The sequence below is a fragment of the Erpetoichthys calabaricus genome, chromosome 2 (assembly GCF_900747795.2).
Source record: "Erpetoichthys calabaricus chromosome 2, fErpCal1.3, whole genome shotgun sequence".
NCBI classification, from domain to species: Eukaryota; Metazoa; Chordata; class Cladistia; order Polypteriformes; family Polypteridae; genus Erpetoichthys; species Erpetoichthys calabaricus.
Window position 1 is genome coordinate 216337824 of NC_041395.2, and position 16031 is coordinate 216353854.

At 38.0% G+C, this 16031-nt stretch overlaps 1 protein-coding gene across 1 annotated transcript in view; it reads left to right on the plus strand.

Moving 5' to 3' along the window:
- LOC114646797 (pro-neuregulin-3, membrane-bound isoform) overlaps nucleotides 1-16031 on the plus strand; it is an 824825-nt gene that overhangs the window by 739360 nt on the left and 69434 nt on the right. Inside the window, exon 4 of the mRNA XM_051922590.1 lies at nucleotides 3427-3453. Coding sequence (XP_051778550.1) covers nucleotides 3427-3453 — 27 coding nt within the window. The remainder of the gene's footprint in view (nucleotides 1-3426; nucleotides 3454-16031) is intronic.

Genomic DNA, 16031 nt, shown 5'->3' on the forward strand with positions numbered 1-16031 from the left:
GTCAAAAGAAGGGGGTCAATACAATACAATACACAGAACAGAACAGAAGTAATCTTCAATACAATATAAAAATAAAAATATTACAAGTACGGAAGAGAATTTAACAGTAGATGATATCACATAATATGATTTGGATTTGTTTAGAGTCCTGGGGCCTCATGTATAAATGGTGTGTATGCACAAAAATGTTGCGTACAAACATTTCCACGCTCAAATCACGATGTATAAAACCTAAACTTGGCATAAAGCCACGCACATTTTCACGGTAGCTCCAACCCTGGCATATGCAATGTTCTCCACTCGGTTTTGCAAACTGGTGCCACCCAGCGTCAAAGCAGTGCTTATGTTTTTTTTTGGTTTTTTTTTTGTTTTTTTGTTCTTTATTTCGTCTTATACGATTTCTCGTATTAGAAATTTGTTAGTTTTCGCATACCCCTTGGGGTCAGAGCGCAGGGTCAGCCATTGTACAGCGCCCCTGGAGCAATTACAGGTTAAGGGTCTTGCTCAAGGGCCCAGCAGAGTAGGATCTCTTTTGGCAGTGACGGGGATTCGAACCGGCAACCTTCAGGATACCAGCGCAGATCCTTAGCCTCAGAGCCACCACTCCACCCCAATCCAGTGTGGTTTCCCTTTCTTTTTTAGATCCACATCGCTGACGTGGCTTTATCATATACACTGAAACTAACTGCATATTGTTTATTAGTTTAAGGCATCTGATTGTGATGATATAATATAATGATCCAGGCAATAGCCATAGTATTCCAAATACCATAGCTGCTTTAGCATTGTTACTCTCACTGTACCTTCTTCTTCTTCTTTCAGCTGCTCCTGTTAGGGGTTGCCACAGATCATCTTTTTCCATATTATTCTCACTGCACCACTCGGAGTATTTATATCACAATATCTGAGTGGGGAGTCACAGATCTACAGCAGCTGATCAGAAAAGAGAATTATCGGTATACATCATCAAGCACATGCTGCCTCAGCCATGCTGTCTATTGAACTGCTCTCACACTGCAAACACTTCAAAGCCTTTCCTGTACGGACCTCACGGTTCAGAAACAGTTTCATCCCAAGAACTATAAACGCAGTCAATCAGTCCATCAGGTGCCCCTTGTAGAACTGTTTGTATTTATAAGTACAATTACCTCACTGTAAACTTGCACTACAGTTATAATATTGCACAACCTGAGCCACTTTATAAAGTGCGTATTTGCATATGATGACAATATCATTTGTAAGATGAAATGCAGCAAAATATGTTTATTATATTATACAGATAAAACTTTAACTTCATTTAAATAATCTATATTGTTAATAATTAAACATGTGAGGACATGGTGCTGCAGAGCTAGCGAGGAGCTGGTGCTCCGTTCATGGATTGTTCCTGCCATGCGCTGTATTCTTGCTGGTGCTGGCGCAACATTGGAAGGATATATGGATAGAATAATTAAACATGTACTACGAAGATATTTCAATGTTCCTTAAAAGTTTTGAAGAATCGGCGTTCTACGCTTACAGATGGCTTAACGTGTATTACAGAGCTGATTGTGTGGCAATTGGGTATTTGGAGAAAGAAAAGTAAGGACAGGAATTGGGGGTTAGTACGTTTGAAAGAGACAGTACTGCTACAATAAAGTATTTCATCGAAGGTCATGCCTGGTGCTGCAAACAGCTTCTGTGAGACATGAATGATCACTGCGCCACCGTTTTCCCATGTTTAATAACATGCTTTAACTCCTCATGAAGATCATCATAAAAATGATATCACGTATACATCTCAGTATTTTAATTATTCAGAGAGCTGTAATATTATGAATGCAATGGATTCTGTGTCCTGTCGGAGGAAGAGAAAGCCTGGAAGCACATAGTGATTCACACACATAGAGCACATAGAAGATCAAATACAAAACAAAGCATTTAACGTGCTACTTTAGTTACGATGGGATTTGAGAAATTAGTAAATTAAACGATTTTAAGATGAAGTTAATGATGTTCTACTTTAATGACAAAATAAACTACGTGATTAAAGTGGAAATTTCGAGATTAAAGTTGACATTTCGTGCTTTTTTCCCATTGTGTGCCTTTTTTTTTCTCTGTACCCTAATAAGTTTTCATATGACACTCAGACGGTGGGCTACGACTCGCCTTTTCATGGCGACTTTGATATGTGACAACTCCTTTTTTACTTTGGGCACTTTGTGAACTTGAGCATTCAAGTTTCTCCGACACGCTATGTCACTTGATCAACTTCCTTTTGTTGTTTATACCACTGTTTAAACCAACAAATAGTACATTTTTCCTTGCCTCCACTTGGTATTCACTGAAATTCTTCTATTTTCCCTCGTGCTTTTTCCATTGTCTTTTCACAGAAGGCTGAGCTTAAGGGCTTTTATATTAATTTGCATATTCAAAGATGTGTAATTCGGGGAGGAGTTGGGGCGGGACAACAGGCACGTGCGTTACTTTTCACGCTGACCAGGATTTATGTAGCGGAAGAACATTGAAGTTGGCGTTCACACAGATTTATGCATCTGGATTTTTTTGTGCATACGAACATTTCCACTTTTGTGCTTACGCCATGTTATAGTGTGAGTTCTACGCACGGCATTACACATGAGGCCTCTGGAGATCTCAGAAAAGCTCACCCAATATAAAATTTTATGAAATTTTATGATGTTTGTGACTGACAAACAAACAAACAGATTGTAATTTTATTTATGTAGATTTTCCTCTTTGCTGTAGATGTAGTTGCGATGGTATGATGGCCTAGTGGTTGATATTGGCTTACACCTCCAGGAGGCTGTGGTTCAATGCAGTCCCAATTACTTCATATTTTGAGTTTGCACATGCCCTTCCACATCACAAAGCAATGCAATATCAATGAGTATGTGTGTGTGAGTAGGTAGTGTGTGTGAGATATCCCTGCTAGTTTGCATCTGTCCTTGCACCTGTAACACTGGACAGGTTAGTGAGTTAAATGGATTGACAGATGAATGGATGGTTTGGCTTCATTTATTAAGAGTTTATTAAAAAGCAGCAGTCAGTTTTTAAAATAAGAAAGAAAATGTTACAGATTTTTTAGGTTACATTTTAAAGTTAATAGACACAAACCATACTGGAACAACTTTTTAAAACTTCACGGTCAGTGGGAATAGAAAGAGATCATTCCTAGTTGACAACTTGTGCATATTGTACATACATCGAAAGCTTCAGAAGAGGAAAGGGGCTATTCTGTATTTTGGAGCAAATTCTAAAAAACAAGCAACCATAAGGTGTCTCTAGCCACCTTTTTATAGACATGTAATCATGCATATGTTTTCTTCAGGATGATAATGATCTTGTCTTTTTCCTTACAGACAAGCAAGTGAATTTGACTTATCTAACAATCTCTTCTTCTCTTCATGCCTACCTTTGCTGGAGCAGCAGACCATCATGGTATTGAGTTTATGGGTAAGAAATGTTTTTTATCATTAATTACAAATTGATAATATGTATATTACACACACATATGGTTGGGCCATTAGGCCATTTATCTTACTAAAATAACTAGCAGAAAATACTGATGGTAGATGGTTTATAACTGTTATCTGGCGAGGGTCTATAAGGTATTATTGTTGTCGATAATTTTCATTCAAACAAATCTTTAATTTTTTTTATAACAACAGTGTGTTTTTTATTTAAACAAACAATGTAATTGTTTATTTAAGCTGTGCAAATCAATTTACTGCCAATGGTAGCCTAATGAATATGCAAAGGTATAAGGTATATTTTTCCATTTAAAAGTGCAATTCTTAAAATTTAAACAACCTGCACAGGATTATATTTAAATAAACAATTAATTGCAAATTCTAGCCTATAAATAACTTCTAACAAATAAACCTCTGTACCTGCTTATAAAAATAAATCATAAATGCACTGCCATGCCCCAGATGTAGATGTTGAGACCTGTGACAAAGGAGCAGAGGGCATCAGCTGATCAGCCGCATTGTGATGATTCTGTTTTAAGGGGGTCTTCAGATTGTTACCTTTTTGAAGCCAAGCCAACAAATTGCCTCTTTCAAGTCTTCTGGCTCTCCTTTATCATTTGGTTTGAAACTGAAATGAGTCCAAACTGCAGATGTTACATTTAGCTTTGAAATAACATCCATCTTCAAAAGCAATCCATTTTAGTATTCTTACCAAAGGTCACTAAGGGGGGCAGCACCATAAACTGTAAAGTAAAAGTACGCTGTAACTGTAATTTTGGACAGAAATGGACCAATCTGTGCTCTGAAAAACTTTATCCAATGAAATTTATTTTCAGACATATGGAAACTTTGAGGAGTGTGGACACAATTGTGTTAGTCTCTACCCTGGTAGCTCCAGTGATTCCAATTTGTTTTTCAGTGCTGTACTGTTCTTTATTCTTTATACCTCTACTCATTTTTGAAATTACATTTTTCCTTTACAAAAACAAAACACCATTTCACACAAATTATGGACATGTCACTGCAAAGGTCTACCTAACCATCTTCTTTCAGTCACTGTGTCTTCCATAATCCTCCATCCACAAGCATAGATGTTCTGGATGTTGAGTGATCAGTGTATGTTTCAACATCCCATCTAAACCATATTCATATGCATGTTCATGTTCATAAAACCCATTCTGCAAGAAAGTCTTGATTAGCAGTGTAAGAATTAATCCATTTGTCTGATTTCTTTCCTGCTGATCCAGTTTTGGGTAGGCACACACTACATAATTTCAACCCAAGGTGTGAGTTTCTGAGTGGGAACGACATCAAACGTTGTAATGTCACTATCTGCAAGACCTGAGCTGAGTAGCTTACGGGCTTCCAATAGTTTTTTGAAATGTCAAAAATATTTGGGCACTGTCTGCATGTGTTTGTCAAGTCTGAGAGATCATGCAAACTGATTCTATGGTTCAATTCCCATCGACCAATCAGGAAGCGTCTCAGTGTTTTGCAAGCACGGCTATAAAATGTTTGTGGACATAAGAGAAAGATGATAAATTGGTCATGTTATGGCAAGAGAGCTACACACTGTATGATGTTTCCTCTGAGAAATATCATGACTGTGTCTTCAAAGAAGAAACCCTGGGGAATATTGGCAATCATCTACAAATTCCTGTTAGCACTTCATGTTTGTACATTTAACATATTAGAATAAGTAATGCATTTCACTGATCAAAACATACAGGCTAACCAAGTGAATTCTGATAACAAGATTAGGAAAAGTTAGTCTATTGTAAAAATAGAGATACAGTGAAATATTACACCATTCTTCACAGTGTTAAATTGTAAACGTAATGTGTGCCTCCTCAATGTGTCATCAAGCAATTTCATATAAGAGTGCTCTAAAGGTCTCTAGCCTTCTATGAGCCCATAATATCACCAGTTGACTAACACTGCAAGTAAGTAATTAAGCGTGAGAGCATGGCAGAAATTACAGATGTTATAACAAATGAAAAAATTGCACAGTTTATGGCCACCCTTTGGAGCTTGCAAAGACACACCACTTATCCCACCAGCATTACATACAAATGGGAAACTAACCTTGGAGAAGGCACCAGTCCAAGCTTAAGTGGAAATATGATACATTTGCAAATGGATGCTCTCAGTGTATCATTTGCATGCTCTCCTTGTGTCAGCAATTGTTTTCCCTTATGTTGAATGGTGACTCAAAATTGGCTTATACAGTAAGTGATGGTGGGTTACATGCATGTCTTGATTCTGCTGTGATAAACTCATTGCAACACTGAACTAGGTTAATTAGATCTAAAGCTATATGAATAGATGGATGTTTACAAATCCATGTCTGGGATACTTAGTGAGTTTTAAACATTTGAATGGAGCTTCTCAGGAAAAAGGGGGCAGAGGTCCCTGGTCACTCCTTCCCATCTCTTTGCAGTTCTATTTTCTTTCTGTCTCCCTGCTTCTCGCAGTGCCTTCTGCTCATTCCTGAATTTTAATGCACCTTGGTATCCATGGAAACACACTGTATTTTGCAGTCAGAGAGATGGAGAGAGAGAAAGAGAGATGTGTTGTTGACAAGGCAACCCATGGCATGGGGAAAGTAGATGTGCTGTGATAGCAGGTCTATCCTTTAGATTGCACATATAGAGGCCAAGGGTCAGCGGTTAGGGCATCATGTAATGTAAGCCACAAGGCCAGAACGCTACTCATTATGGGCTCATACAGAGATATAGTACTTATGGAGAAGCCATTGGAACCCGCTGTCTGAACCCTGATGAGAATATCAATCTACCAGTGAAGAATATCTTCTTGTCATCTACCTTACTTTAAGGAGCCATAAAGCAAATTGAATATGAGATTATATTCTGTGATAAAACAAATACACATCTCAGTCTTTAGTTCTGTAAAAAAAAGAAGAAGAAGAAGAAAAAAAAAATTCTTCCCTTTTTCGAGCACAACACTATAGATATTCATTACATCTAACCCCCAAAAAATGACTTGAGATGTTTCAAGTGGCCTTGGGCATCCAGTACATGAGCAGGCATATGAAACTGTTTAGGGACCCCAGCTGTATTTCATATGAATTCATTCAGCTAAGTCAGGGGTTTCAGGTGAAATCATTTAGCTTAGGCATGTGTAAAATTATTAGGGCTCTGTTGGGAGTGTGAAGATATAAGCACTGCTGATGTATGACCTCAGGCCATACATAATGGCTGTTACTTATTAATTCTTCTTTCTGCTTCAGGGTCTTTGGGGAATGAATGTTTAAGAGGGGGTTTGCTTAACTTTCACACTGAGTTCTGGTGGCTCACCAGACCTTGAACCTCACATCAGCTGAATTTCTTTTCCTATGAACATGTTAGAGAATAAGACCTCACTTTGCTCCTGACAAATTTCAATGACCCAGATCTATATCACTCGGTGACTCAGTCCTCCTTGTGCAAACAGAGGCGTAAACTTGGCTGAGTGCTAACTGCCTTCATTTTTTTACTGATGACAGGCTGTGTGAGTAAGAGCCACTTATGGATCGCTAAGACATGCATCCATTGTTCTAAAAGAAAGACCCTTTCCTTGGTTATTGTTTCTGCTTCTCTAGACATTTTTTTTTCTGTTGGAATAAAGTGATAGATGTCTGACCTAGCTGCAGCAGCAGCAACATTCTGTGAAATGAGGCCTGTACTTTGGATGGCTTTGTCATTATTTTAAACAAACGGCACTCTTTTTGATGGTTTAAAACAAATAACTAATCACTCTAATACAAAGTCATTTCGGTGTAAGAAATCATAAAAGTATTTATATAATTCATTTCTAATTTGGACCAAGCTCTTAGTACTCAATAAATTCAGGAACAAAGTATTGAAACAAAGTAATGGAATAATATATTGCTTTATGTAACCACCAAAGTGGAGAGGGAGGTTTCTTGACTGCTATTACTGCAACCTTTATTATCCATGTTGTAACCATGAGGGGGCACTACTGAACCCCAAACCACAGACACTGCAGTACACTTCCATGTTCCAATAAAGATTTTTTAATTGACAAAATGCCTTCTTTATATAATCACCAGCAAAATGCACCATACACAATCCTCCTTCCTCCACCAAAAGAGCTTTGCCCACCACCTCCTGACTCTGACTCGATTTACTTGAGGCAGCAGGCTCTCCCAGGAACTGCTTCCGGTTTCCTATCCAAGTCATCTAAAGCACTCGCAGGTCATATAGAAACCAGGGCAGTCCTGCATGACAGTGGCCTCTGGTGGTCCCCAAAGACCCCAATAGGGCTGCATCTTCAGACTCCAACTCCCATGCTACTCTACGGGTGTCCCGATTGAGTTTAGCTCTGAGGAACACTGCCACCTGCCATATGGGGGAATGAAATGTTCCTCATGAGCCTGTTCACCTGATTCTTCCATAATGGCCTCTTGGACGGGATAAATGTAGGATTCCTGTCCTTCTTTCTGGGCAGCTACAATGTTTACAAATAGGGTTGGCAATGCAGCACTGGCCGCCATTCTTGTTCCTTTGATACAATATGGGTTTGAATCTGATAGCAAGTTATCTTTGTGGAGTCTGTATGTTCTCCTCATACATTATGTGTAGTACTAGGGTGTTGTACCATGTTAGCCATTATGAATGTAGTGAAAAGCCAAGCAAAATGACATCTTTTATTGGCTAACTAAAAAGATTACAATATGCAAGCTTTCGAGGCAACTCAGGCCCCTTCTTCATCTTGCCTGAAGAAGGGGCCTGAATTGCCTTGAAAGCTTGCATATTGTAATCTTTTTAGTTAGCCAATAAAAGGTGTCATTTTGCTTGGCTTTTCTCTACAGTATGTGTGAAAGTTTTTCATTGTATACTTTGATTGATTGTTTACATCTCTCAGAATGACAGACAACCTGTCTACAGATCCACATTGTTTTGAAAAAATTCATAACTAACTTCAAAAGACTTTGTTGGACAGTTACCTTATCCAGAGATCTTAACAATACATTGTTCTTTTCTCTCTTGTTAAATTAACCCTAGCCTGAATGAATCTATTAATTTTTTACATTTAAAATTTCTCATTTAAAGATTTATCAATGTTGTTTCTTGTCCTAGAGTATGTATATAAACGTAGGGAACTTCAGTCTCTGTATTACATCTTGCCTGAAGAAGGGGCCTGAGTTGCCTCGAAAGCTTGCATATTGTAATCTTTTTAGTTAGCCAATAAAAGGTGTCATTTTGCTTGGCTTTTCTCTACATCCATAATGGCTAACACGGTACAACACCCTAGTACCACCATTACCAACGAAATGCATATCAGGTTAATTAGCTATTCTAAATCCCCCCACAATGGACTGTCCCCGGATTGTGCCCAGTGCTGCTGTGGTAAAACAGCAACCCTGAGTTGGATTTAGTGATTTGAAGAATATAATGTTATATTACATTTACATAATACAAGAAGTGCCTTGAATTATTTCAAGGCAGAGTATAATTTCTGGCCAATATTATTGCTTCTATGCTTGTTAGCGCTGGTGGTTTACAGCTCTAGGGTCCTGGGTTCAAATCCTGCAATTGTAGGGATCTTAATACTCTCTCTATGTTTGCCAAGGTCAGACTCTTACTCTTACAGACATAGAAGTTCATTTAGCTGACAAATCTAAACTGACCTCATATAAGCATGCATTTTCTGCCCTTCACACCACTAGGACAGACATCTTGCAAACCTGCACTAGACTTTTTTTTAATTCCAGTACTCTGCTCACTGAGACTCTTGCCCCAATTGTATAAGAAAAAAACTGCAGCTTGCCAAGCCCATTTTGCCGGTATCATGGTAAACGTTCACTGCTCTTTATTAAATGTCTCTTTTACTTGAATATCCTCAGCTTGTGGATGTTCTGACTTCTCTCTCTGTATGACTATAAAATCACTTTACTGAAAATATATTTTGCTACACTGATTCTTATTGCCAAATACAGTAATGCCTTTTTGTTATCTGGTTTCTACATTGTACCCAGTACTGCTGATACTGAATCTCCCTCCCCCATGAATTGAATTAGCAGGTTTGGAAAAATAAATGTATTATTGGATGAATTAATAAATGAATCAATCTGTTTTTGTATTGGTAAGACTCAAGGTCTTGCCTACTTGCATTACAGCAGCAATTTCACATAATTTGACATAATGATTCCAGACTCACAGCACACCTTGTGTATACTGTGCCATAAAAATACATTCCAGCTTTGCCTTTAGTGGGATAAAGAAGGTGTTTGTGATTGGTATTCTAAGGATAAACTCATTATTTTTAAATAAATATCCATTACACTTAATTATTCTTCATACTATTTTTTTAATAGTCTATCCGTTTATCCATTTTAAAACAACTTAAACCAGTTTGGGGCCAAATGGGCCTGAGCCTAACAAGTCATGCCTGTACTACGTGCCAGCCCAAGTTCTATTATAGAGCTGCACACAATCACACTGGCCCAACCTGAGCTCCATTTTAAGTTGACCTGTATGTCTTTGCAGTATGGGGTGACAATTGAAGTACACAAGCAAACACAGCAAAAATATATAAACTCTGGGACTTTGCATAGGATTTAAGTCCAGGCCTCAACATAACTGACTAAGGTAAAGGATTTGCAACTAAGGAAACATCTCCTTGCAGGATTTGCCCTTGTGGACTGTAACCGCAGTAAAAACTGAACTGGTAATTAAGAAATGGAACAAATAGTCTAACGTTCAGAATGGCCTGTTTATCAATAACGTATGGAGAATTAGGTCGTCAGATGTCTTATTCAATTGCAGCCTCCATCCTGCAGAGCTAAGCAACAAAGTAGCATGCTCAACATTTTGGCTTTTACATGTAATTAGTGGATATGCGTTGCAGACATTTTTATGGCTGTTGTTTATATTAATGATTCTGGATGTGTTACTGTGATAGACTACCACCCTGCTCAGAACTGCTTCCTGTCTTGTGCCCAGTGCTGTCAGCTCCTTGCAACTCTAAACTGGAAAAGCAAATTAGAAAATGGATGGAAGTATTAGATTCAAATTCATGATTTTGTAATTTAATTTTCTATTTTTAAACTTTTGTTAACTGAAGAAAGGTTTTTAGTGACCTCAACATCTAGAATTGTATATCTGTTCACTTAGTTAATTAAAGTAAATAGGTACTGCAGTTGTTGATGTCAATATAAAGACTTAGCTTCATACATCTAGGCTCCAAATCCAGCAGTGAACAAACTATAATAGCATATGCTGTAACTCTGCATTCTGGTGTAGGTTCCCTCTTTATATTCCTTTGGTTTTATATTTTCTTCAGTAACAATAATGTTTTCCTCCCTTTTGTTCACACAATCAGTATATCAGATTTGTGCTCTTGTAAATATGCAGCTGCAAAAAAGATATTAATGGCATGTCTATTACTATATGTGCAGGTAGACTTACATTTTGATCACAGGGTATTTTTCATTCTTTGTTATAATTACTCTACCCCACAAAACAGTAAATTAGTGACACCTCCAAAAAAAAGCCCACAGATCAGGTCTCACTCCAAGGTAAGCAAGACCCCAGGAAAATTACCAACACTCACATAGAAAAAAAAGAGGAAAAAACTAACTGTCCACAAGGCAACCCTAAGCAAATGAGTCCCAATAAGAAATCCACAAGAATAATGCAAAAAAACCAGAACAAATTAATAAAAAAAAAACCAGATAAAAACCCAAGAAGATACAATACTCAGATGGCCACCAAAATCCACCAGTGCATTCAATGAACAGCTAGGGCAGTATTTCCCATCAGCCTCTACTGGATTGGAACCAATCTTTCAATGGTGGTGGACAAGTGGCCCTGCCTCTTAGGGAACCACTCACAAAATACATGGAACATCAAAGAACAGGAAAACGCACATAGAAACTACAAAATAACTAAACAGACTACAATGAATAAAAAAAGCAAAATTAAATAAATAATATGTGATGATGAAGGTTCGGCTCCACGCTCCCATCGGCTGTTAGGGAGCCCTTGAACTCAACACCGTCGGTAATGTCACCGATGAGCTAGACAGTGAGGCAATAACAATGAGCAAGGGGATGGTTTAAAAGTGCTAAGTGCTTTTATTTACAACAAATCCAAAACAGTGTTCAAAGTAAAGTGCTGTGCAGTTCATTCAATAAATAAATAATCCATAAAATGAAACATGAAATGTGGAGGTTAAAATCAATAGAAAAAACTCTTCTAAAAAACCACGAGGTAAAATAGTACAGGAAGCAATATGGTAAAATCAAAAGCCCGATGTCGTCCGTTTATCCTGGCGGCTCCCCTGCTACACCCATCTGGGCTGTTCTACCGGAGAGTCGCCCTACATGCAGCTGACCTTCTCTCTGCCTGCTTCAGTTGTTTGGATCGCCTCACCGACCCCCGGCTCCGGTAGGCTCTTCCAGACAGTGACTTGGGTTCCTCAGTGACCGGGGTGCCCACGCTGGGGAATACACACCCCAAGTCTTAACTCCCGCTGCAGTCCACGGCCTTATGCGGAGAGTCATCTATCTTCCGGTCACTCCCGCCCTTCAAAATCAACGCTGCAGGAGCGACCACTACTACTACTACTCCTCGGGTGTCGGCCTAACACCCAAGATACCTGTACAGCTGCTGCACGAGCCTGCACCCGCTCACTCTCCCGCACCGACTTTCTCTCTCTCTCTCTCTCCACTGCTTCCTGCCTCCTCCTGCAACCTCCGTTTCTTTTCCTTTCCTTTTCTCTTCTACTTCTTTTCTTTTTTTTCCCCTTTAACCGGCTCACGCTTCTCTATATATGCGGAGAGGACATGGCAGCTGCAACCCATTAGCCACAGGAACGATCACGGATGTGGGCAGTCTCTCACCTGTGCACTTAGGTGAAAAACGCCCACACCGCAGATCGCCCTGTGGCTCGCTACAGTTACCACGCCCCCTCGCTAAACCGTGAGCGCGGCGATTATTTATTTAACTGGCCATTGCTGGGAGAGCTGTGGACCCATAACACCACATAATATACAAACAAAACAATATTATAAAAACAATGAATGATCATTAAAGGAAAACAAAGAAGATTAAAAAACAACATGACTCAGAGGAGGAACCCTGGCTTGACCATAACATTCTGAATGTTACAATCATTATAAAATGTTAATAAAATAAATCTTTATATTATGTGACATTTTGTTGGGAATGTACCTTTGAATTTACTTTATAGTGTGTGATCGGTCACTCTCTCTACAGACTAAATAATGAATAATATGCAGCATAGAGTATACGTTCTACCAGATGTCTTCAATTATACAATTATATACATTGTAATAAGAGTCAGGAACAAGCATAAAGGTTTGGGGATTTTGTACCCCATATACTTGAAATTATGTCTTTGCAGACAGGGAGATCAAAACGGAACTGATACATGTAGGTAAGATGTCGGATATATACAGTATGCAGGAGACATGAAGAAGAGGGAGCTTGTACAAATGGAACTGGAAGTGATTTCATCAGGAGGGGGGATCTTGGTAGGTGGAAATGATGTAGTTAGGAGGCAGGTTCTGTTGAGGATCTGCAGAGGGAAAAGAGGAGAGAGTATTACTGGACAGCGCCACCCCTTGGCTCGGCTACGAAGCATTTATTTTTGAGCCTGTAAACTGTCTTCTAAGCACACATGTATGACAATAAACTGTATTTGTGTGGTCCAAAAAAAAAATCTAACAGGTTCAAGTTATCCACAAGGCTAGTTTCATTATTTACCATATTAATATTATACACATAAATTTAATGAAAATAAACAACATTTGGAGGGCACTCACTATTTGACAGTTCCACACTAGTAGATCTACAACATTAGCACTGTCTTTGAAAAAGTTGGAAAATTCTTGTGGTGGTTTGCAACCAGTTGAAGAATAAACTGTTTCTCTTCCGTGTCCTTTGTCAGGATGTTTTTGTACTTTCCGATAAGATTTCTTCTTCTTTCAGAAGCATTATTCACTTTCACCATGCATGCAGACAGTTCATAAATTTCATTAAAACCTGGATTATCTTATCCTGAGGAACAACTGAGACCTTTCTTTGCCTTTTTCCATAAGTACTTTGAAGAAGGTCTTTGTTCTTTCAGATCCTCCTACTTCAGCTGTCCCGATGCATTTTTCAGCTCAAGACGTCAGGCAATGTGTGGAAAGGTCTCTGCTGCAGGCTCGTTCCATGTTTTCCTTTATTTCTGTTGCAACTCTGTCATCAAAAAGGGCTAAAATAGAAAGTTGTATGCACTACTAAAATGGGAGCTCCCCCTGGTACTAGAATGTTCCCTTTGTTTTTTTTTTTTGTTTGTTTTTTTTTTTGCTAATCATTTGGTCAATTAGAACCCTTTACAAAACTATATACATAGTAACAATACAAATAAAATGTTCAGAATGCAGTGACCTCTAAATGTTTCACAATCAGGCCAAAATTTCACAGGTAAGCAAGTTATCCGTAATTGACAAAAATAAGCTTTGTCAGAACATATTTCAAAAAACATCAACTCTGCATTAGTTTGTGGACCACCCTAATACTCTATACATCATGTGTATAAATACAAATATACGTGTAAATCTATTTACATTTTATATATATATATAAATCTACAGATCACTGATTAACTGACTGACTGTCAAGAAATTCTCGGATATTTGCACTGATGGATAAATCATAACCTTAAAGACAACAAAAATCCAACCTAATTGAACAGTTAATTTAATTGGAGAATAATGTTTTGCATCTAATAATCTGAAAGTGCAATCCTAGGGCCAGTCTACAGAAGTTTCAGAATAGAGCAGATGAAAGCTTGCCTAAGTGCAAGTCAGGGTCTTTGTGTTTTGAGTCCTACCTGTGTGCTTTATTTTATCTTTATCTTATTTATGTTAAAAATGTTTAAAATATCTTGTACGTAAAATATTCACTCCATCAACGTGGAGAAAAACAAAATAAAAACATATGTACAAAGATAAAACTACGTATCCTCATTGACTGAATGACAAGAAATTATTCTGTCAATTGCAAGTCAACCTATGGAAAAACAGTTTACACAGTGGATAAATCTCATGGCTCTGAGACCCACAAAAATCCAGCCTCACACAAGAGTTAATTTAATCATGAAAAAATAAGAGAAACATGATGATGCTTCACTTTTAATAGTCAAAAAGACCCATTTTAATGCTACTCTATGGCGACTGCAGCATAACACAGATGATAACATGTTCGATTGTAAACCAGTGTCATCCTGGTTTGAGTCCTGCATGAATTCTTTTTTAATCTTGACCTTATTTTTTGTTTCATATACAAAAATATATACTGTATTTTTGTATATACTGTAATTATCAACACTGTGTAATTGATTTTAAAAACCACAAATTGTTTATTACTATTAAATTACCATTTACCATAAAATAAACATTTTTCCACATTTTTCTATAAATGTAATATAGTCACACCATTTACTTTTTCATAGAATCTGTTTCTCATGTATTAACATATGTATTTATTTCATATTTTTACAATAACCTCTTTTGATTTCCTTTGAATTTATTCTATAATTTAAACATTTTGGGAAAGTGTAAATGTTTTGAAAACGCCTGGCAACAATGAACTCTTAAAAAGATATCAGTTTGACAGAGATGGAATAATACTCGTAAAATATCTTGTACGTAAAATAATCACTCCATCAAGGTGGAGAAGCTATACACTGTCAGCAGTACGTAATGTGTAAGATGCAATGCATTTGCAATAGTGATGATTTGGGTATGTCAAAACCAAGCATTTCTTGTATTTTGCACAACACTTTTAAAGCCCTTACAACATGTGAGGCAATAAACAGCTTTATACATTTTCCCATGACTCCACTTGCGGTATTGTTAAAGTAAGATACATTCAAGCAAATTGTCACACATGTAAAGATCATGTCCACACACTTATATGAATTATACACGATATCACGGCATCAGCACACAATTGGACATGGTTGAAAACTACACAGTAGTAGCCAGTATATTACCCTGAAGAGAAGCAGGACTGCATGGGTGATTGACACTAAATGTAACATACAGTAGGTATGCTGAGCAATGTATACCCTGAACCCCTGGAACATTCATATTACACTTTACAAAGCTCAAGGAGGCAGTTAGAGACACCCAGGGAATTGGGTACATAGTGCTCTGCAGAAAATAAGGAGGGATCATGGAGAGAGAGAGAGAAAGAAAGAGAGAGAGACATGGACTGCGAGTCTGGAAGATGACTGGTGCACTGGAAAAGTGAACATGACTTCAGAAAAAGAATAGCCGTGGCTTGTGTCAGTAACTGTTACTTTACAAGGATTCTTCTGTTGGCAAAGCAGTGGGAAGGTGATTCATCTGAAAGTACGTCTGGGGATCATCCATCCATCCATTTTCTAAACCTGCTTTATCCTGAGCAGGGTTGTGGGGAAGCTGAAGCCTATCCCAGCAAGCATTGAATGCATAGCAGGAACAATCCCTGGAGCAGACATTGTTAAGTAAACGTGCCTGTTATTTAACTTTACTCTCAT